This window comes from Geotrypetes seraphini, chromosome 3 (genome assembly GCF_902459505.1).
Source record: "Geotrypetes seraphini chromosome 3, aGeoSer1.1, whole genome shotgun sequence".
In the NCBI taxonomy this organism is placed as follows: domain Eukaryota; kingdom Metazoa; phylum Chordata; class Amphibia; order Gymnophiona; family Dermophiidae; genus Geotrypetes; species Geotrypetes seraphini.
In genome coordinates this window covers 358,253,569-358,277,532 of record NC_047086.1, presented here as the reverse complement: position 1 = coordinate 358,277,532, position 23,964 = coordinate 358,253,569, and the positions used below count along the sequence as shown (strand labels likewise).

The following is a 23,964-nucleotide window of genomic DNA, read 5'->3' as shown; positions in this document are numbered from 1 at the left end:
AATGTAAAAAAGGGAGATAAAAATTTTTTCAGATATATTAGTGAAAGGAGGAAGATAAAAAATGGAATTGCTAGGCTAAAAGATGCTGGGAACAAATATGTGGAGAGTGATGAGGAGAAAGCAAATGTGCTAAACAAATACTTCTGTTCTGTGTTCACAGAAGAAAATCCTGGAGAAGGACCGAGATTGTCCGGCAAAGTTACACGAGAAAATGGAGTAGATTCTGCGCCGTTCACGGAGGAGGGTGTTTATGAGCAACTTGAAAAACTGAAGGTGGACAAAGCGATGGGACCAGACGGGATCCATCCCAGGATACTAAGGGAACTCAGAGAGGTTCTGGCGAGTCCTATTAAAGACTTGTTCAACAAATCTCTGGAGACGGGAGTGATTCCTGGGGATTGGAGGAGAGCGGATGTGGTCCCTATTCATAAAAGTGGTCACAGGGATGAAGCAGGAAACTACAGGCCGGTGAGCCTCACTTCAGTTGTTGGAAAAATAATGGAAGTGTTGCTGAAAGAAAGGATAGTGTATTTCCTTGAATCTAATGGGTTACAGGATCCGAGGCAACATGGCTTTACAAAAGGTAAATCGTGCCAAACGAACCTGATTGAATTTTTTGATTGGGTGACCAGAGAGCTGGATCGAGGACATATGCTAGATGTAATTTATTTGGATTTCAGCAAAGCCTTTGATACAGTTCCTCATAGGAGGCTGTTGAACAAACTTGAAGGGCTAAAGTTAGGACCCAAAGTGGTGAACTGGGTCAGAAACTGGCTGTCGGACAGACGCCAGAGGGTGGTGGTTAATGGAAGTCGCTCGAAGGAAGGAAAGGTGACTAGTGGAGTCCCTCAGGGTTCGGTGCTGGGGCCAATCCTGTTCAATATGTATGTAAGTGACATTGCTGAAGGGTTAGAAGGAAAAGTGTGCCTTTTTGCAGATGATACCAAGATTTGTAACAGAGTAGACACCGAAGAGGGAGTGGAAAATATGAAAAAGGATCTGCAAAAGTTAGAGGAATGGTCTAATGCCTGGCAACTAAAATTCAATGCAAAGAAATGCAGAGTAATGCATTTGGGGATTAATAATAGGAAGGAACCGTATATGCTGGGAGGAGAGAAGCTGATATGCACGGACGGGGAGAGGGACCTCGGGGTGATAGTGTCCGAAGATCTAAAGGCGAAAAAACAGTGTGACAAGGCAGTGGCTGCTGCCAGAAGGATTCTGGGCTGTATAAAGAGAGGCGTAGTCAGTAGAAGAAAGAAGGTGTTGATGCCCCTGTACAGGTCATTGGTGAGGCCCCACTTGGAGTATTGTGTTCAGTTTTGGAGACCGTATCTGGCGAAAGACGTAAGAAGACTTGAGGCGGTCCAGAGGAGGGCGACGAAAATGATAGGAGGCTTGCACCAGAAGACATATGAGGAGAGACTGGAAGCCCTGAATATGTATACCCTAGAGGAAAGGAGAGACAGGGGAGATATGATTCAGACATTCAAATACTTAAAGGGTATTAACGTAGAACAAAATCTTTTCCAGAGAAAGGAAAATGGTAAAACCAGAGGACATAATTTGAGGTTGAGGGGTGGTAGATTCAGGGGCAATGTTAGGAAATTCTACTTTACGGAGAGGGTGGTGGATGCCTGGAATGCGCTCCCGGGAGAGGTGGTGGAGAGTAAAACTGTGACTGAGTTCAAAGAAGCGTGGGATGAACACAGAAGATTTAGAATCAGAAAATAATATTAAAGATTGAACTAGGCCAGTTACTGGGCAGACTTGTACGGTCTGTGTCTGTGTATGGCCGTTTGGAGGAGGATGGGCAGGGGAGGGCTTCAATGGCTGGGAGGGTGTAGATGGGCTGGAGTAAGTCTTAACAGAGATTTCGGCAGTTGGAACCCAAGCACAGTACCGGGTAAAGCTTTGGATTCTCGCCCAGAAATAGCTAAGAAGAAAAAAAAAAAAAAAATTTTTAAATTGAATCAGGTTGGGCAGACTGGATGGACCATTCGGGTCTTTATCTGCCGTCATCTACTATGTTACTATGTTACTATGTTACTATGTTACTATGAATTAGAAGCCATAGCACAAAAAGATAACGTTGACATCATAGGCATCACAGAAACATGGTGGACTGAGGAAAACATCTGGGACACTGTGCTGCCGGGATACAAACTATACCGCAGAGACAGAGTGGCTCAAAAAGGTGGGGGCGTTGCCATATACGTCAAAGAGGAATTTGAATCTGCTGGAGAGAACACGCCACAACTGACAGATAAGTTAGAATCTCTATGGGTCAAAATTTCAGGAACAAATGGCCTGGAAATGAAGATCGGAATACTACTACCGACCCCCAGGGCAGTCCAAAGAAATTGATGGAGAAATGACAGACGAGATTAAACGCAACTGCAAGGGAGGCAACACAGTTATCATGGGTGACTTCAACTATCCGGGAATAGACTGGAACCTAGGCACCTCTGGCTGCATTAGAGAGAACAAGTTATTGGATGCTGTAGGCGATTGCTTCCTGGAACAACTTGTCAAGGAAAATACTAGAGGAAATGCAATTCTGGACTTAATTCTAAATGGCCTGCGAGGACCAACACAAGATGTAGAAGTAGAAGGGACGCTGGGAAGCAGCAATCACAATATGATCCGCTTTGATCTGGACGCAGGGGAGAAACATCGGTCCAAAACGACAGCCACGGTACTGAACTTCCAAAAAGGGAATTACGAAGGGATGAGACTCATGGTAGGGAAGAAGATTAAGAAGAGGATAAGCATTGTAAAAACGGTAGAGCAAGCTTGGTAACCTTTTTAAGGACACAGTCACTGAGGCGCAAAATCTATATATACCACGTATCAACAAGGGATCCAAGAGGAAAAAGAACAAAGAACCGGCGTGGCTCACTGTAGATGTGAAGGAAGCAATCAGGGAAAGAAGTTGAAGCAGATAGGAGCACAGGTGGTCTTTTCATCAATTCTTCCAGTAAGAAACAAAGGCAGAGCTAGAGAAGAGCGTATTCAACGGACTAACGAATGGCTCCGAGAATGGTGCATAGAAATGAACTTTGGATTCCTAAACCACGGCGAGACGCTCCAGGGACTACAAGGACCAGACGGACTCCACCTAACCAGAAGAGGTAGAAACGTATTTGGACATCGATTGGCCCGCCTACTCCATAGGGCTTTAAACTAGGTAAGTTGGGGGAGGGTACATACTTATATCCTAGAGCAGTAAGAAACCACCCTGAGGAGGCAAGTCGCACTCACACTACCAAGTCTAAGGTAAGTACCAATGATATCCACAATAATTCAGGGAGAAATATCACTGATAATTTAGGAGCCACACTAGCTCGTAAAGGAATCTCTTCACAGATATGGAGGGCTATGTATGTTAATGCACACAGCTTAGGCAATAAAATTCTAGCATTAGAGACTGAGATAACAAACGCCGAACTTGACGTGATAGCGATATCCGAAACCTGGTTCACGGAATCGCATGGGTGGGATATGGTTATACCAGGGTACAACCTACTTCGTTGCAACCGAGAGGGTAAATTGGGAGGAGGAGTAGCGCTATACACTAAGGAAAGCATCAAAACCACCAGAATCACAGATGTTAGATACACCGGGGAATCCCTCTGGGCGAACCTGGCCAGAGGGAATGAAAAATGCCTATACCTTGGGGTGATATATAGACCTCCCAGGCAACAGGAGGACAAAGACATGGAATTAATCGAGGACATAGAGAACATCATACTGCGCGGGGACACAGTAATGCTAGGAGACTTCAACATGCCAGATGCAGATTAGAACACACTCTCCGCGACTACGGGTAGCAGCAAAAGAATATTAACCTCCATAAAGGGTGCACGTCTCAAGCAATTGGTATTGGAGCCCACCAGAGACCAGGCGTTACTAGACCTAGTTCTCACCAACGGAGATAGCGTCACGGAAGTCTCAGTAGGAGACACACTGGCCTCCAGCGACCATAATGTGGTATGGCTCAACCTCAAGAAAGGTTTCCCTAAGACAAACACAGCAACAAGGGTTCTCAACTTTAGAGGCACAGACTTCAACCGCATGGGAGATTTTGTCCATCAGGAGCTACATAAACAAGCAATATCTGACAACGTGGAGGATATGTGGTCGTCTCTGAAGTCCATCCTACACGAAGCAACAGACCGATACATAAAGACAGTAAGTAAACGCAGGAGAAACAAAAGACCCCAATGGTTCAGTAAAGAAATTTCAGACCTAGTTAAACAGAAAAAAGACGCATTTATCACCTACAAACATTTAGGCAGAGATGAGGCAAAAGAGGACTATCTAAACAGATCTAAAGCTGTCAAAACAGCAGTCAGAGAAGCCAAACTCCGAATGGAAGAAGAGCTAGCACGGAAAATTAAGAAAGGGGATAAATCTTTCTTCAGCTATATTAGTGACAGGAAAAGAAACAAAGATGGGATAGTACGCCTGAAGCAATCGGATGGTAACTTTGCGGAATCAGATTCTGAGAAGGCAGAACTACTAAAAAAATACTTCTGTTCAGTGTTCACCCGCGAAGCGCCGGGAGCTGGTCCACAGCTGCAGACGGGAGATAACCAGAAAGACCCGTTTCAAGATTTTGAATTTACGCCCAGTAGCGTCTATGATGAACTATCAAGACTCAAGGTAAACAAAGCCATGGGACAGGATAACCTACACCCCAGAATGCTCAGGGAGTTAAGGGAAGTCCTGGCAGAACCATTATCTGTTCTTTTCAATCTTTCCCTAAGCACAGGAAGGGTCCCCTTGGACTGGAAAACCGCCAACGCAATCCCACTCCACAAAAAGGGCTGCAGGACAGAGACAGCAAACTACAGACCAGTGAGTCTCACGTCTATAGTGTGTAAACTCATGGAAACACTGATCAAACAGAATCTTGACACAATCCTAGATGAAGAAAAACTGCGTGATCCACACCAACACGGGTTCACCCAGGGCAGAACCTGCCAATCTAATCTGATTAGCTTTTTTGACTGGGTTACTAGACAACTGGACGCCGGAGAGTCACTGGACGTGGTATATTTGGACTTCAGTAAAGCATTTGATAGCGTCCCTCATCGAAGATTACTGAACAAGCTTAAATCGATAGGATTAGGAGACACTCTAACTACATGGGTTGGGGATTGGCTGAGCAGTAGACTTCAGAAGGTGGTGGTGAACGGTACCCCATCCGAAGCATCGGACGTGATCAGTGGAGTGCCGCAGGGCTCGGTCCTGGGCCCGATTCTATTTAACTTATTCATAAGAGATATGACGCAAGGACTTAGAGGAAGGGTATCACTGTTCGACAACGACGCCAAACTTTGCAACATAGTAGGCAAAAGCTTATTACCTGATAATATGACACACGACCTACTGTTGCTGGAACAATGGTCAACTACTTGGCAGCTAGGCTTCAATGCTAAAAAATGCAAGATAATGCATCTGGGTAAGAGAAACCCGCGTAGAACTTATGTACTAAATGGTGAGATATTGGTTAGGACCACGGCGGAACGCGACCTAGGGGTGATCATTAGTGAGGATATGAAGGTTGCCAATCAAGTGGAGAAGGCTTCCTCCAGGGCAAGACAAATGATGGGGTGTATCCGCAGAGGTTTCGTCAGCTGGAGCCCTGAAGTTATGATGCCGTTGTACAGAGCCATGGTGAGGCCTCACTTGGAGTACTGTGTTCAGTTTTGGAGACCACACTACCGAAAGGACGTGCTGAGGATCGAGTCGGTTCAGCGAACGGCCACCAGGATGGTCTTGGGGCTCAAGGATCTCACGTATGAAGAAAGATTAAAAAAATTGCGGCTGTACTCACTTGAGGAAAGAAGAGAACGGGGAGATATGATTGAAACATATAAGTACATCACGGGACACATCGAGTCAGAAGATGATATCTTCTGGCTCATAGGACCCTCGACCACCAGAGGGCATCCGCTGAAAATCAGGGGAGGGAAGTTTCATGGCGACTCCAGGAAGTACTTCTTCACCGAAAGAGTAGTGGATCATTGGAACAGACTCCCACTCCAGGTGATAAAGGCCAGCAGCGTGACGGATTTTAAGAGAAAATGGGATACTCACGTGGGATCTTTAAGGGAGTAAATTCAGGGGAGGGGATATTTGGAATGGGCAGACTTGGTGGGCTATAGCCCTTTTCTGCTGCTTTTTTCTATGTTTCTATGTTTCTAAGAAAACTTCATTTAAGGAATGGAAAAGGTCAAAAACGGATGAAAACTGGAACAAGCACAAACAACATCAACGCAGGTGCCATAAGGCGGTAAAAGGGGCCAAAAGAGACTACGAGGAAAAAATAGCCAAGGAGGCGAAGAACTTCAAGCCATTCTTTTGATATATTAAGGTGAAACGACCCGCAAAGGAAGTGGTGGGACCGTTGGATGACCATGGAATAAAGGGAGCGCTAAAGGAGGACAAAGCAATCGCTGACAAACTGAACACATTTTTTGCATCTGTATTTACCGAAGAAGATGTACACAGCATACTGGAACCCATCAGGCTATATGCTGGAAACGAAGACAGAAAGCTGACAGGATTGACGGTCAGTCTAGAGGAGGTATGTAGGCAGATTGATAGGCTTAAGAGCGATAAATCCCGGGACTGGATGGCATCCATCCAAGGGTCATCAAGGAACTGAAAGGGACCATAGCTGAACTGCTTCAACTAATAGCCAATCTGTCTATCAAATCGGGAAAGATTCCGGAAGACTGGAAGGTGGCGAATGTTACACCGATCTTCAAGAAAGGTTCGAGGGGAGGTCCGGGGAACTACAGACCGGTGAGTCTGACCTCGGTACCGGGAAAGATGGTAGAGTCACTGATAAAGTACAGCATCATTGATCACCTTGACGGACACGGGCTGATGAGGACCAGTCAGCACGGTTTTAGCAAAGGCAGATCGTGTTTGACGAACTTGCTGCACTTCTTTGAGGGAGTAAACAGACAGATAAACAAGGGCGATCCGGTTGACATTGTATATCTGGATTTTCAGAAGGCGTTCAACAAGGTTCTGCATGAACGACTACTTTGGAAAATTGCAAGCCATGGAATTGAGGGTGAAATACTCACGTGGATTAAAAACTGGCTGGAGTATAGGAAACAGAGAGTGGGGGTAAATGGACCATACTCGGACTGGAAGAGCGTCACCAGTGCTTGGACCCGTGCTCTTTAACATCTTTATAAATGATCTGGACATAGGTATGACGAGCGAGGTGATTAAATTTGCGGATGATATGAAGTTATTCAGAGTAGTAAAGACACAGGGGGATTGCGAAGATCTGCAACGTGACATAATCAAGCTCGAGAAATGAGCATCAACATGACAGATGAGGTTCAACGTGGATAAGTGTAAAGTGATGCATGTCGGTAACAAAAATCTCATGCACGAATACAGGATGTCCGGGGCGGTACTTGGAGAGACCTCACAGGAAAGGGACTTGGGAGTTCTGATCGACAAGTCGATGAAGCCGTCCACACAATGTGCAGCGGCAGCAAAAAGGGCAAACAGAATGCTAGGAATGATAAAGAAGGGGATCACAAACAGATTAGAGAAGGTTATCATGCCGCTGTACCGGGCCATGGTACGCCCTCACCTGGGAGTATTGCGTCCAGCACTGGTCGCCGTACATGAACAAGGACATGGTACTACTCGAAAGGATCCAGAGAACAGTGACTAAGATGGTTAAGGGGCTGGAGGAGCTACCGTACAGCGAAAGATTAGAGAAACTGGGCCTCTTCTCCCTCGAACAGAGGAGATTGAGAGGGGACATGATCGAAACATTCAAGGTACTGAAGGGGATAGACTTAGTAGATAAGGACAGGTTGTTCACCCTCTCCAAGGTAGGGAGAACAAGAGGGCACTCTCTAAAGTTGAAAGGGGATAGATTCCGTACAAATGTAAGGAAGTTCTTCTTCACCCAGAGAGTGGTAGAAAGTTGAAACGCTCTTCCAGAGGCTGTTATAGGGGAAAACACCCTCCAAGGATTCAAGACAAAGTTAGACAGGTTTCTGCTGAACAAGAACGTGCGCTGGTAGGGCTAGTCTCAGTTAGAGTGCTGGTCTTAGACCAGAGGGCCGCTGCGTGAGCGGACTGCTGGGCATGATGGACCACTGGTCTGACTCAGCAGTGGCAATTCTTATGTTCTTAGTAGATAAAGACAGGTTGTTCACCCTCTCCAAGGTAGGGAGAATGGGAAGGCACTCTCTAAAGTTAAAAGGGGATAGATTCTGTACAAACGTAAGTAAGTTCTTCTTTACTCAGAGAGTGGTGGAAAACTGGAATGCTCTTCCGGAGGCTGTTATAGGAGAAAACACCCTCCAGGGATTCAAGACAAAGTTAGACAACTTCCTGCTACACCAGAACGTACGAAGGTAAGGCTAGACTCAGTTATGGAACTGGTCTTTGACCTAAGGGCCGCCGCGGGAACGGACTGCTGGGCATGATGGACCACTGGTTTGACCCAGCAGTGGCAATTCTTATGTTCTTATTATCTGTATGTGGATATTATTTTTACACCTGTTTTTATCCCTTAATGATTGTAAACAGTCTAGATAAATTACTGATAAGACGGTATATTAAATTAATAATAAACTTGGAAACTTTGTGGAGGGGCGAGTGCGGATAGAGGGCAGGAAAAGGAGGCGCACTAGGGTATTCAATTCCCTCAAGGTGCCTCCAACCCAGCGGGATACCCATGACCCCTGGGGGTTGACCCCCACGGGATGCCCACGACTCTTGTGGGAACCCTCTGCAGGTTCCGTGGGATTCCCATCGTCCCCATTCCCATGCAGCTCTCTAACTCATACTGAGCTGAGGCTGAGAGAGTGGAGGCAGGAGTTGGCACAGAGTGCACCTGCAGTAGATCAGTTAATTCTTTCTACAAAAGCTTTCAAAGCTGTTCCTGCAGAGAAGTGTCGGTACCGATGTTGAGAAGGGTACGTTAGGTGCTGGTTGCATTGTGTATCGAGGCGTTGGTGATCCTAGCTGTCCATGGGATTCATAGAAGTCTTCTCCAGCACCACAGCTTGGAAGGTGTCAATGTTTCTTCTATCTGTTTTCGTGAGTGTCCATGTCTCACAGCCATATGTCACGATTGGAAACACAATGGCAGTGATCAGTCTTTGTTTGAGGTGACTGAGACATCCTTGCACTTCCATATTTGGTCCATGCTCATCATGGCTGCACGCCCCAATGCTAATTGACACGGTCTCTGCTGTCAAACTGCCACTGTGATCAATGAGAGATCCAAGAAAAACAAAGCACTCAACCACTCCTATTTCTTCATTGTTGATCTTTATGTAGACTTTCTTGTTGGCGGTAGTCATGATTTTGGTCTTCCTGATGTTCAGGTAAAGTCACATGTCCCTTGTCAATGTCAAGGCATGCTTCAGAGGAAACATCAATTGTAAAGATGGCAATCTGGCATTGGTGCATCAATGCTTACAGTTAATGGTGATGATGCCTGAGACAATGCTGATGTCTGTCTAGAGGGGGAGAAATATTTATGTTTCTTAGCTTTTTTACAAGTCTCCCCTGATGAAGCTGGAATTGACAAAGAAGTGGCGAGTATTGTTGAAGCCATTGATGGCAGTGTCGATGCTGGTGTTGAGCACAAGTGGAGTCTCTAACCATAGTTGATGCAGTTGAAGCTGAACCGAAAAGTTTCTAGAACTGCAATTTCCTGACTTTAATCAACCTCTTCTGCAATGTAGAGCAGAGCAAGAAATATCCCAATGCTCAGGACCTAGGCACAGGACACACCAGTTATGTAAATCCTTGCCTGAAATAGTCCTGTGACACTGAGTGTACCACTTGAAGCTGCTAGGCACCTTTGATATAGAAGGAAAAACTGCTGACACAAGGTCAAAGGACTCAATGGTCTGGGGAGGTCAGGTAGATGGTATACTGAAAATGAATCAATGCTCCAAGCCTGAAAACAGGTTCAAAAAAGCCCGAAAGCCCAAAATAAAAAAAAATTGATCAAAAATGCAAAATCTGTAAATTGATCAAAAGGAAAAGCAATAAAACAAAAATATGAGTAAAATGAGGAGACAAAACAAACGGGAAGGCACAAATGTATCAAAAGTTTGATGTGTTTAGAGAAACTCTAAGAAACAGATTCTCAGCTCCATGGAAAACTGAAGGTCCCATTAGCTGACAACAGGTGGAAAGGCACCAATGCATGCGCAGTGCAGACAGTCTCAAGACTTTTAAAGTGACAGTACATTTTTGCACTGTCTGTGCAGGGCTCCATGGATGACGTCACCCACATGTGAGAATATACTGCCTGCTTGTCCTCGGATAATTTCAAATCTACATAATCAAGCAAAGGGGAGATAGGGATCAAAGCAACAAATATGCATTTAGTTAAAGAAAATAAAACCACAAATTCACAATACAAAAAGAAAAAAATATATATTTTCATACCTGTCTAAATTTTGCTCGGGCTTCTTTTTCCTTCATTCTTCCATGTGCAACTAAGTAGTCAAACACTTCTCCTGTGTTCAGAAGGATATGAAATAACAAATCAATATCTGTGTGCATGATAATCATTACACAGGCCAACAACAACAAAATTTTTCTTGGTGCCTTGTTGTTTTTTTTTACCTGTTCCTGGGATTACTTGGGGCGCTGGTTCAGAAAATTGCATTGGATAGACTGCATCCTGCATCAGACTAGTTTCGTAGATATGTTTGAATTTTTTTTATTTTTTACCCTTATTTAAAAGATCTCTTCTGCAGAATCGGGAGGTCATAACAAGCTTTCTTTTTTGAATGGGAAATTTTTGTATTTAAATTACCCACATTTTTATGTGTATACTGACCTTTGCATTCGTCTACTTCCTTTCCTATAATGCACACTGGTATAAAAATCTAAAGTTCGAATGACAAAATCGCCTTTGTTCTATTACATAATTACCGTATGTGCAAAAAAATTTAGATGGTAAACATGTTTTCTTTAGACTACATAAATTTTTATTTCAAAGGTTTCTTAACCTGGTTTGTTTAAAACAGTTGCACATAGATTTAAATTCTAACAGATTTTTCAACTTTGTCTTGTTACCTGGTTTGTGTCTTTGCATACAAGTTAGCAGATACAGTTAGAGTGTTTACATATTATTTTATTTATTTATATACCACTTATATCCTAAGTGGTTTTACATTCAGGTACTTATCTGTCCCAGCGGGCTCAAACTCTATCTAGTGTACCTGGGGCAATGGGGGGATTAAGTGATTTGCCCTGGATCACAAGGATCAGCGAGGGATTTGAACTCACAACCTCAGGGTGCTGAGGCTGTAGCTCTAACCATTACGCCGTATAGCTGTGTGTATATTCCCACTCATCATCCCAACATATTTTGCTATATTTGTGGCGAGTACAGACTGAAAGCAAGTAGGAAACTTATTTCTAAGTTTGTAAAAAGAACATATGTAGGTTATTTTGGTGTCAAGCTTGGAGAGCAAGATATGCCATGGACTCCTCATATTGTATGCAAACTTTGTAGGGAGCATTTGCACCAGTGGACAAATGGAAAGAGAAGCTGACTAAAATTTGGAGTACCAATGGTTTGGATGGAACCGAAAAATCACTTTGAAAACTGTTATTTTTTGTATTGTTAATACCATGTTTCCCCGAAAATAAGACAGTGTCATATTAATTTTAGGTCTCAAAAACATACTAGGGCTTATTTTGGGTGATGTCTTATTTTGTACAATGATCATCTCTCCCTTCCTCTCCTCCACCCCCCCAATTATTCCTCTTTCCTTTCTCTCCCCCACTTATACAGCATCTTTCCTTCCCTCTCACCCATCTCCTTGTGCCTTCCCTCTGCAGCATATTTCTATCCCTCCCTCCGCATTAGAAGCGGTACTGGGATCCTGACAACACAGACCTTCATCTGCAACTATCCAGGGAGTTGCTCCATATTCTATATCTTTCCACTGCCAACTTAGAAACATAGAAACATGACAGCAGATAAAGGCCAAATGGCCCATCTAGTCTGCCCATCCATAGTAACCTTTATCTCTTTCTTTCTCATTGAGAGATCCCCATGTACCTATCCCAGAACCTCTTGAATTCAGACAAAGTCTCTGTTTCCACCACCTCTTCTGGGAGACTGTTCCATGCATCTACCACCCTTTCCATAAAAAAGTATTTCCTCAAATTACTCCGGAGCTTATCACCTCTTAACTTCATCCTATGCCCTCTCATTGCAGAGTTTCCTTTCAAATGAAAGAGACTCGACTCATGCACATTTATATTACGTAGGTATTTAAACATCTCTATCATATCTCCCCTCTCCCGCCTTTCCTCCAAAGTATACAGATTGAGATCTTTAAGTTTGTCCCCATACGCCTTATCACGAAGACCACACACCATTTTAGTAGCCTTCCTCTGGACCGACTCTGACCTTGTTATATCTTTTTGAAGGTGCGGCCTCCAGAATTGTACACAATGATATTCCAAATGAGGTCTCACCAAAGTCTTATACAGAGGCATCAATACCTCCTTTTTCCTACTGGCCATACCTCTCCCTATTCAACCTAGCATCCTTCTAGCTTTCGCCATCACCTTTTCAACCTGTTTGGCCACCTTAAGATTATCACATACAATCACACCCAAGTCCCGTTCTTCCGCCGTGCACATAAGTTCTTCATCCACTAAACCACTGTTCTTCAACTGCCGGTCCGCGGACCGGTGTCGGTCCGCAGGAAATTTCTGCCAGTCCACACAGGGTCGGCAAGATTAAGGTGACTATAGGTCCTGTTTTCAGACCTCCTGTCCCGTTGTCCCCACACACAGCTTCGGGATGCCGAAATGTCCCATTTTCAGGGACAGCGTCCTGAAGCTGTGCTCGGGGACAATGGGACAGGTGATCATTTCCTGTCCCTACCTGTCACACACACAAAAAGCCTCCCTCCTTCCTTTCACCCAGTCCGCTGCTATCTTACCACCCTGCTGCTGCTGCTAAAGCAGACAGGAAGTCTTCTTTCCAACGTCAATTCTGACGTCAGAGAGGACATCCTGGGCCAGCCAATTGCTGCCTGGCTGGCCCAGAACATCCTCTCCGACATCAGAATTGACGTTGGAAAGAAGACTTCGTGTCGGCTTTAGCAGTAGCAGCAGTAGGGTGGTAAGATAGCAGCGGACCGGGGAAAGGAAGGAGGGAGGCTTTTTTTTTTTTTTGTGCTGCAGGGAGGGAAGGAGGTAGGCAGGCAAGCAGGCTGGCTTTGGCCAGGGAGGTAGACAGGCAGGCAGGCTGGCTTCGGGGGTAGAGGTGGGACAAAGTCTGGAAGGCATTGAGAGGAACATAGGAAGGAGGCACTGGGAGCACTAAAAACATGGGAAGGAAGCACTGGGGGCACTAAAGACAGGAAGGGGCACTAAGGACTTGGGAAGGAGGCACTGGGGGCACTAAAGACATGGGAAGGAGGCACCGGGGGCACTAAGAACATAGGAAGGAAAGAGGGAGGGAATAGAAAGGGAGAATTCTTGGGCCTGAGTGCAGAAAGAAAGAAATGAAAGAAAGGATACACAGACAGAAGGAAACCAGAGACTCATGAAATCACCAGACAGCAAAGGTAGGAAAAATGATTTTATTTTCAATTTAGTGATCAAAACGTGTCAGTTTTGAGAATTTATATCTGCTGTCTATATTTTGCACTATATTTGTCTATTTTTCTATAGTTACTGAGGTGACCGAGCTCGCGGAGATGGGGCAGAAATGGGGTTTTAAAATTTTAGTCCTAGTAGTTTGCCGGTCCACAAAATAATTCTTTTATTTCTGCTGGTCCACGGGTATAAAAAGGTTGAAAAACACTGCCCTAAACTGTACCGTTCCCTCGGGTTTTTGCAGCCCAAATGCATGGCCTTGCATTTCTTAGCATTAAATTTTAGCTGCCAAATCTCAGACCATTCGTCAAGCTTCGCCAGGTCTTTCTTCATATTATTCACACCATCCTGGGTGTCTACACTTTTGCAGATTTTGGTATCATCCGCAAAGAGGCAAATCTTACCCACTTTACTCTACTTATCGTAGGTAGAGTCCTCAGCCATATCCAGTTTCTTCAAAAGGCGATCTTGCATTCTGGAACCAGTAGGCTGAAAAGTAGGCAAATGCACTTCCTGATTAACATGGAAAGCCAAAACCACTTTTGGCAGGAAGAAGGGAACCTTTTGCAGGGAAATCCCAGTCTCCGAGAAGCAGAGGAACAGTTCCCTACAAGAGAGTTCTGAGACCTGCCACACTGAGGTAACAGCAACCAGAAACACAATCTTGATAAAGTCCAAGAGGGAAGTTACATTGGAAGGAGGGAATTGGTGATAAGAAGGTTCCGTTCAGAGCAGTCCTGCATGCACAAAGCTTCTAAGAGGGTGGTAGGCCCGCCCCAGGAGTAATGAAGGGGCCAACCCAGGAGAATTGCAAGTTCAGTTTTTGGGGAGGTTTTCCCTGCCGGCAATCGGGAGGGTGGGGGCTGTTGGACCCGCAATAGGGAGGGAGGGGGGCTACTGGATGCGCAATCGTGAGGAGGGCTGCTAATCAGGAGGGATAGGAAGGGATGCAACTCACGGCAGACACTTTACTGTGGGAACAAGGCCATTCACCACTCCCTGTACCCAAGGCCTTGTCCCTGTACCCGCGGCAACCAGTCTTTTTTTTGCCCCGTTCCTGCGGGTTACCCATGGCTAGACACGGGTAACAGTCACTGTGTCATTCTCTACTCCAGAGTCTTCTGCAACTGCATCAGAGCCAGCCGAATGGCTCTCAGCTCCAACCAGTTGACTGACCATTTCCTCTTAGAGAATGTCCAACATCCCTGGATGGGACAATGATTGCAGTGGGCTCCCCAGCCCTGAAGGCTGGCATCTTTCATCATCACGATCCATGAGGAAATCCACAGCGGGACACCTCTGCAGAGCGACTGCGGAAGAAGCCATCAATTCATAATGGCTTGAGCTTCCAGAGTCCAGGGAAGACAGGACTATAAAGCATCCCTGCACAGAGCTGAGCAAGAGAGTTGGGCATACTGGAGAAGACGCATGTGAAACCCCGCCCACGGCACTACATCTGTAGTGACTACCATGGATCTCAGGACCTGAAGATAGGTCCACCCTGAAGGAGCCGGCAGCTCCAGAAGGGAAGAAATCTGGGCATACAGTTTCAGTTTGTGCGCCTCAGGAAGATAGATTCAGCCTGCAGCTAGATTGCTTTTTCTATAGCTCACGATCCAGCCCAGGTCTTGCAGCACCTGGATCCATCATGTGCCGACCCTCGGCCAATGAGGGAGCCCTGATCGCCAGTCGTCCAAGTGAGGGAGAACCTGAAGACCCATTTTTCGCAGGTAAGCTGCTACGACCACCCTCACCTTGATGAAGGTATGGGAAGACTTTGCCAGCCCAAAGGGCAGAGCCAAGAACTGGTAATGATGTTCCAGGACATGAAACCAGAAGAATTTGTGGTGGGCTAGAAAAATTGAAATGTGCAAGTAGGCTTCTGTGAGATCCAGAGAGGCAAGGAACTCTCCCGGAGCTACCACTACAATTACCAACCGCACCATCTCAATGCAAAAGCGTGGAACCTTGAGAGTAGCATTCACATACTGAAGATCCAGAAAAGGCCTCCAATCTTCCGGGTCATTCTTTGAAACAATAAAGTATGTAGAGTATCTGCCTGAGCCCGAGAGTTCAGGTGGCACTGGCTTTATAGTTTGAATATCCAGCAAGCATTGAACAGTGGCTTGGACCTTTAGAGCTTTGTCCGGCTGCCCCACGGGAGAGTCCACCAACCAGTTCGTCAGAGGTCAGACAAATTCCAGCTTGTAGCCTGACCGAATAATGTCCAAGACCCACTGGTCAAACGAAATGCGAACCCAGGCAGACAGGAACGTTGAGAGTCTGTCTCCAGTCTGAAGAGGGGCATCCCTCTGCCTGGCATCATTGTGCCTTTTTGGTAGAGGGTGCAGGATGGGAAGCGGAAGGCTAGGACAGCCTGTAGCTGACATACCTGGGCCGGGAGCCCTGGGAAAATCTCTGCGATGTGGCACTTCACATATGGTCAAGATCGCCTGGAGCCACAAAAATTAGAATGACCAGAACCTCTAGAAGTCCTGGGTCTGCTGTCAGGCAGGGCTTTAGGATGATGGTTCACCAAAGAATTCATGAGGTCGTCAAGGTCTTTGCCACACATTAACTGCCCCTTAAAGGGAAGTCTAGTCAAAGTAGCCTTGGAAATGAAATCACCAGCCCATTGTTTGATCCAGAGCATCCTGCGGGCAGAAATGGAGTACGACAACACCTTTGCCAATACCCATATAAGGTTATACAATCTGACCCAGCTAAAAGAAGTTGAGCAGAAAGATCCAGAGCCTCACTCTCCAGCATGCGCGGTCGAGAGACAGAGGCATGTGTTACAAAGGATACTACCAAAGCAGCCTTTATGCCTAAAGCAGCTGCATCAAAAAGTCTCTGGAGGACCCACATTCACACGACAGTCCTGCATAGCTTTATGCACTACACCACCTTCAGTGAGTAGAGAGGTGTGCTTGGTCACCTGCACAACCAAAGAATCCACCCTAGGCTGACCCAGAAGCTGCTGGCACTCCTGTGCCAGAGGATATAAGCGAGACATAGCCCTGGCCCTCGCTATCTTAAAAGTGCCTTCTGGAGAATCAAATTGCTCTGAAATCAGAATGCTCATATCAGGGTGCCAGGAAAAGATTGAAGATTGCGAGCGCAAATCACAAAGCCAGGAAGAAGAAGTGGTTGAGTGACTAAATTCAATTCCTACACAGACTCCGAAATAAGATCCTGCAAAGCTGCAGATGTAAATAAAAGCAGAACCGTGGGCTCATCCCCAGCTTCCAAAATCCCAGAGGGATCTGCAGATCCAGAACACAGTCCCTGATCTCCCATCCCGGAAAGCACTGTACCTGTAAATAAGGGGTCAGCAATCAGGATCACCCAGGTCAGGATGAGGCAGCACAGAAAACACGGCTGACTAAGAGGATGTATCCATAGAAGCTATGCCACTAACATGCGCATCTGAGGCGGAGTGGGATTGCACATGGGAAGAAAGCCGGCTTTGAAATTCATTCCACAAATGTTTCATAAATTCAGAGAAACCTCCGGATCTTGTGGCAAAGAGTCACCCTCTGATGACTTAACTTTGTGTTTCTTAGGCTGCTGAGGGTCCACAGCCATGCATACTGAAATAGTAGCAGTGTCAAGCCCCAAAAATAAAGAAAGTTGCTCCACCGTAGTGCTTGGTCACCTGCTTCAACAGGGGAGAGGCTAAGGTGGACATTGCCACCTCTCTTGGGCGTGCCACACAGGTCACATGGTGCAAAAACGCTTCGGAGGTGCTAAATTTGCATAATCCAGGCAAGAATTAACATCAGGAGAACCCAAGGACTCTACTCCAATAAGATCTGAGGCAATAATTGCAGTTTTGGAGAAGCAGGGAGCTTATGAAAAAAAAAGATTATTAAAAATCCAAGATGGCCGCTGCTATGAAATTCACACCAAAATCACAATATTTTTCACACTTACCAAATTCAAAAACAGTAATTTTAGGATTTTTCAGTTGGGGGAACACAAGGGGACATGCGGAAACCTTGAAAACTCCACTTTTCCGACTTCACTCGATTCACCTCACAGGCTGGACAGCCAATATTCACTGTAACCTGTGTGTGTAACTGTGCTACAGCCTGCCTCAGCTCTCAAAGTATCTGGGATCAGAGAATCACTGCCTCATGTTGGGAATGCCTCTGCAATGCTGATCTTTGGGCTGACAGTCAGACCCTATGTCTGACTGCACCTCCACCCCTGTGGACTGACTGACACATACCGGAACGGGCGGAGGTGAGAATATACAACCGGCACCCTATGAGACACCTCCAAGCCTCCTAAGGGCAACTAACAGCCTGCACTCAACTCTTGCTTAATAGTAGGTGAGAGAACTTCAGGGATGGCTTAACAGGTACCCACTGGGAATGGCCTGTCAGTCACAGACTGAAGTCTGTGTGTTCTCAATGCATGCAAAGCTGAAGAAACGTTCCAATCACAAAAATCCTGAAAAAGGACTAAAAACACCTAATAATAAAGAAGAGAGAACACCACACACCTGCTGGCATGTGTGCAGAAGGGAACTAGTGTGGAGCTAGAGAACACAGTGAAGTACAGAAGAGGCACAGAGAAAAAATCCAGTGGATTCCATCTGAAGATGGCACATGGCCATGGGGGACACTTACCCATCTGTCTAGAATGTGTCACCTATTGCCCTGGAAAGACATTTATTTATAAAGCATTTTCCACATGCGAATAACTTGGAAAATACTTTGCATATGACCTTGCCTGAAGGACAGTAAAGGTATCTAACTCACTCATATCACAATCCAGTCTTGAATTTACCCTGTGTTGGTAAAATTGTAGAATGTATAGTTCTTCATCAATTGAAAGACTCTTTTAGACAAAATCCATTTTTTTTGCATCCTAGTCTGACTGAATTTAGAAGGAATTACAGCATTGAAATTGTTCTTATTGAATTGATGACTTTGATATATCTTATGTGGCATAGCTTTACTAATTTCAACACATTCGTCTTCAGCATCTGATCATCCTCTACTTCTGAAGAGATTAGCAGATACTGAGATTACAGATATCTTATCTGGGCTTCAATCCTATACAGGATAGGGTATATACTGTTCATTGGCAAGATTCTATTTTGCATTTACATATATGAATTGCACATAGATATACATACATGAACACAACAGAATTATCACCAATTTTATGCAGATGATATCCAATTAGTGATTAAATTTAATTTTCAAGATCCACAGGATATTTTGACTTTTAATCAAAAATTGCAGCAAATATGCTGCACATATGTACAGAGAACAAAACTGCATGCCATATTGACAAGTATATCTTCTGAAAAACTTAAGAATGGTCAAAAATATATGTGCTAATTCTTGACTGTTTTCAGGTAAGAGTGTAAAGCACTTGAACAAAGCTTGTCTCTAGGCTCCAGAACAAAATACAATCAGGCTAAGCTTAGCCCAAACCTCTATTCAGAGTGCAATTAAATGTTCTGGGAAATGCTTACAGCAGGTGTAACTTAAAAAGCTCACATAGATTCATTTTAATACATGTGCCCACACAACAGAAATAAAATAAATTAAACAAAGGGTTGTCAGCTGAAGTCCTGAAGAAAAAAAAATACCTTGCTGGAGTGCTATTTTCTTCTTGCAATAAAATTATGTACCATGGTTGCAGCGATGATTCAAGGTGGCCCTCACTTCTTCCCTCAGTAGTTTTTTACCTGCATCTGCTTCCTCCTTTCCCAAGTTTGAACCATGGAGGGTTAAATTCATGTGAACAAATGAGGGCCCCATGATATATTCAGTTCTTTCTTAAGAAATATTCACATATTGATGTCAAATCTTTTTATTTATCTCTGGAAAATTAAGTGCTGTAATTGCAGGTAAACAACACAACTTTTCCTTGATTTACTCATGAAACAAGATATCCACAAAAATGTGTATTCTAACTGAGGAATAAATTAGGACATCCACACATATCCTCCCACTTAAAGTGGCTCAAATCACACACAGGTGTATCACATCAGATGTACATATTAGAACATCATTACTCAGCATTTTGAAGGAGGTTTGCCCTATTTAAACCTCAGATATTTAGGCCCAGATTCACTAAAAGGTAGCGATTCAATTGCTGTTGGCCGATTACTGGCCAATTTTGAAACAGTGACTGATTCACTACCTTTGTTGCATGCAAATGATTTGCACGGAGGTGTAAGACATTTGCATGCAAACTCCCCGACTCAATCGCTCAGTGAGCGATTGAGTCGGGGCAGCCCTGACAGTAGTTACAGGAGAAGCAGCCTCTTGTCCCTGTCAGCAGCTTTTTTTTCTTTTTCAATTTTTTTTTAATGGGCCAGATATTTTGCAAGCCACTTAAAAAAAAATGAAAAAAGCCTCCTCCCCGACAAATGTACCCCCGAACCCCCCAAATAAAAAGGCAGGACGGATGCCGACTCCCTCCTGCTGGCAAATATCTCCCCCCCACCCCCAAAAAAAAACACGGCAAGAGGGATGCCCACTCTCTCCTGCCACCGACCCAGGACCCCAGCTCCCCTCCCCCCTCCCTGAAAAGGTTGGGAGCAGGAGGGATGCTCAGTCTCTCCTGCTCCATAGGGCTCATCCGTGTGAATGCGGTGTTAGGCCTCGCCCCAGTGCATCATGTGATGCACAGGGTGGGGCCTAAGGCCCTGATTGGCTCTGGCACCTCAGGCCCCTCCCACAGGGGGAGGAGCCCGAGGCGCCTGTGCCAATCAGGGCCTTAGGCCCCACCCATGCATCACATGATGCACCGGGGCGGGGCCTAATACCCGCATTCGCATGGAGGAGGGACTGAGCACCCCTCTTGCTCCCAACTTTTTCAGGTACGGGGAGGGAGGAGGAGTAGGGGAGGGGTGTGGTGTGGTGGGGAGGGGAGTGGGCGGCCCGGCCCGGCTCACAGAGAAGCTCTACAGAGCAGGAGGGACTGAGCACCCCTCCTGCTCCCAACTTGAAAAGTATGGGGAATGGGGGTGGGGAATGGGGGTGGGGTGGACCCGGCCCGGTGGATGGCAGTGGGGGTTTGCAACGGCAGGGGGGAGTTGGCATCCCTTCTGCCAGATTCGCGTTTGATGGGGGGGGGCAGCATCAGGAATGGGTTTGTTTGTTTTTTAATGAAGCACCAATGGCAGGAGGGAGTCAGCATCCCTCTTGCTTTTTTTGGGGGGGAGGGGAGGCTGTGTTTGTGTGTGAGGGGGTACATTTTTTTTACAGGCCTGCCTGTCTTTTATTAAATTTTTTTATGGGGCAGATATTTTGCGTAACACACACAAAATATCTGTGCCATGGAAAAAAAAATGAATAAAAAAAGACAGACAGGCCTGTCAAAAAACTGGCAGAACTGTCGGTAACACAGTTACCGATAGGTCTACAGCAGTCGGGTTTATCAGTAGTAAAACCCGATTCAAAATAGCCAAGTAATTGTTAGTGAATCAATTGCTTGGCTATTTTGCATGGAATTTTATTAATCTGCATGGGCTGCATATGAAGGGGTTTCGTCAGTCGTAAGGCGGAAGTCATTATGCCATTGTATAGATCCATGGTGAGGCCCCACCTGGAATACTGTGTGCAATTCTGGAGGCCGCATTATCGCAAGGATGTGCTGAGACTGGAGTCGGTGCAAAGAATGGCCACCCGGATGGTCTCGGGACTCAAGGATCTACCATACGAAAAACGGCTTGACAAATTACAGCTATACTCGCTCGAGGAGCGCAGAGAGAGGGGGGACATGATCGAGACGTTCAAGTATCTTACGGGCCGCATCGAGGCGGAGGAAGATATCTTCTTTTTCAAGGGTCCCACGACAACAAGAGGGCATCCGTTGAAAATCAGGGGCGGGAAACTACGAGGTGACACCAGGAAATTCTTTTTCACTGAAAGAGTGGTTGATCGCTGGAATAGTCTTCCACTACAGGTGATTGAGGCCAGCAGCGTGCCTGATTTTAAGGCCAAATGGCAGGGCAAAGGTAGGGGAGGGACATTAAGGTGGGCAGACTAGATGGGCCGTGGGCCCTTATCTGCCGTCTATTTCTATGTTTCTATGCATGGGAGGATTGGATTAGATCGGAGATGTAAATGATCGGGACAGAGGGAAATCGAGTCGCAAAGGGGTCGCAAACCGATTGGTTTGCTTAGAGAATCTAGCGCTTAGTTTGGTGTGCTCATGACTGCTGCAGTGAAAGAGAACACCATGGTGAGATCAAAAGAGCTGTGTGAGGCTTTCAGAAAGAAGATTGTAGCAGCTTATAAGTCTGGTAAGGGATTTAAAAAGATCTCAAAAGAATTTGACATTAGCCATTCTACGGTCCAGAAAATAGTGTATGTGGAGGACTTTCTAAATAACTCCCAACATGCCCAGGTCTGGCCGTCCAAGCAAGTTCACCCCCAGAGAAGACCGCAAGATGCTAAAAGAAGGCTCCAAAACCCCTACAATGTCATCACAGGACCTATAGCAAGCTCTACAATCAGAAAGAGACTGCACAAATTTAACTTGCATGGGAGGTGTGCAAGGAGGAAACCTTTGCTCTCTAAGAGAAACATCAAGGCCAGACTGAATGTAGACAAACACTAGGACTTCTGGAATAGTGTTCTATGGACAGATGAGTCTAAAATTGAATTATTTGGACACCAGAAAGAGGACATGTTTGGTATACACCAAATACAGCATTACAGCAAAAGAACCTCATACCAACTGTGAAGTATGAATGTGGAAGTGTCAAAGAATCCACCATGAATTCTACCGTGCATCAGAGAGTGCTTGAGGAACATGTGAGACCATCTGTAAGAAAATTAAAGCTGAAGCGGAACTGGACCCTGCAACACGACAATGACCCAAAACATACCAGTAAATTCACCAAGAAATGGAGAGTCCTGGAGTGGCTGAGTCAAAGCCCTGATCTTAATTACATTAGATTAGTGAGTTTTATTCTGGCATTACCTTGCGGTTCAAGGCGGATTACAGAAGAGGGTTTCTGGACATGTCCAGAGGTGTTACAGAGTAGAGCAGTTTGCTTCAGAGGATTGAAATGTTTCAATCCCATTGAGATGCTGTGGGGTGATTTGAAACGGGCTGTACATGCTAGAAACCCCTCAATTCTGCAATGAGGAGTGAGTCAAACTTTCCTCAGACCGATATCAGAGACTGGTAGATGGATACAAGAAGTGTCTCACAGCAGTTATTTCAGCCAAAGGGAGTAACACTAGCTATTAGGGTGTCCTAATTTATTCCTCAGTTAAAATACACATTTTTGTGAATATCTTTTGTTTCATGAGTAAATCAAGGAAAGGTTTTGTTGTTTACCTGCAATTACATAACTTTCTTTTCCAGAGATAAATATAAAAAAAGATTTGACATCAATTTGTGAACATTTTTTAAGAAAGAACTGAATATTTCTTAGGGTGTCCTAATTTTTTTACATGACTGTATATGGTCTCATGGGATCTACTATTCTCCCACAGTTCAAACATCATTATGGAGTTAGCAGATACAGAAAATAAGCAGTGGGAAGGGAAGAAGGAACCAAAGCACAATGCTCCCCAAACTGATTCCATTTTCCCCTTTTCTCTCCCTATGCTCTTTAATGCTACTCTGTTATGCAATTGAAATAGATGCAGTGGAATTTCTTTGTGCTATTCACTGAAATACACATATAAAGAGATTATGTCCTTACCTTGATAAATATCTTTTAGATAGGTGTGTCATTCTGGACAAACGGGTTATCTCCCCATGACTGCGAGCCATATGCAGAAGAAATCCACTCCAGATTTTTTTCTGTGACCCTCCTACTTCACCGGGAGCTCTACTGCCACATGCAGTTAGTACCCAAGCATACAAGAGCTCCATCTGAATTATGCAAAGTAAGGAATAATGGGAAACTTCTCAAACAAATTGTTCTGCTCAAACATAATAACACTTGAACAATCAATGAACAAGTAACAGCCAACTGAAGCAACAAATGAGCTCAGATAGTATTACTGTAGATGCTCAATACATACATACAGAACACTTCCAGGCCCAAAGGGCTGACTGGCATCCGAGATACAAACTTGGAGAAAAATAAACAGAATGAGACAGTAGGCAGGCACAGGAAGGACAGGGCGGGGGTCCAGAATGACACACTTATCTACTGGAAAAGATATTATCAAGGTAAGGACATAATCTCTTTTTTCAGTGTAATAGGTGTGTCATTCTAGACAAGTGGGATGTATAAAAGGAGTCCCAGAAATCTAGGGCGGGCTGACTGTGCCAGCCCTGAAAACTGAGGACCCAAATGTAGCATCCTATCAT

At 45.1% G+C, this 23,964-nt stretch overlaps 1 protein-coding gene across 13 annotated transcripts in view; it reads right to left on the bottom strand.

The window, feature by feature from the left end:
* MARK1 (microtubule affinity regulating kinase 1) overlaps positions 1-23,964 on the bottom strand; it is a 229,325-nt gene that overhangs the window by 74,957 nt on the left and 130,404 nt on the right. For all 13 annotated transcript variants that reach the window (XM_033936869.1, XM_033936872.1, XM_033936868.1 and 10 more), the window contains one exon: positions 10,468-10,538. In XM_033936869.1, the coding sequence (XP_033792760.1) occupies positions 10,468-10,538 (71 nt within the window). The remainder of the gene's footprint in view (positions 1-10,467; positions 10,539-23,964) is intronic.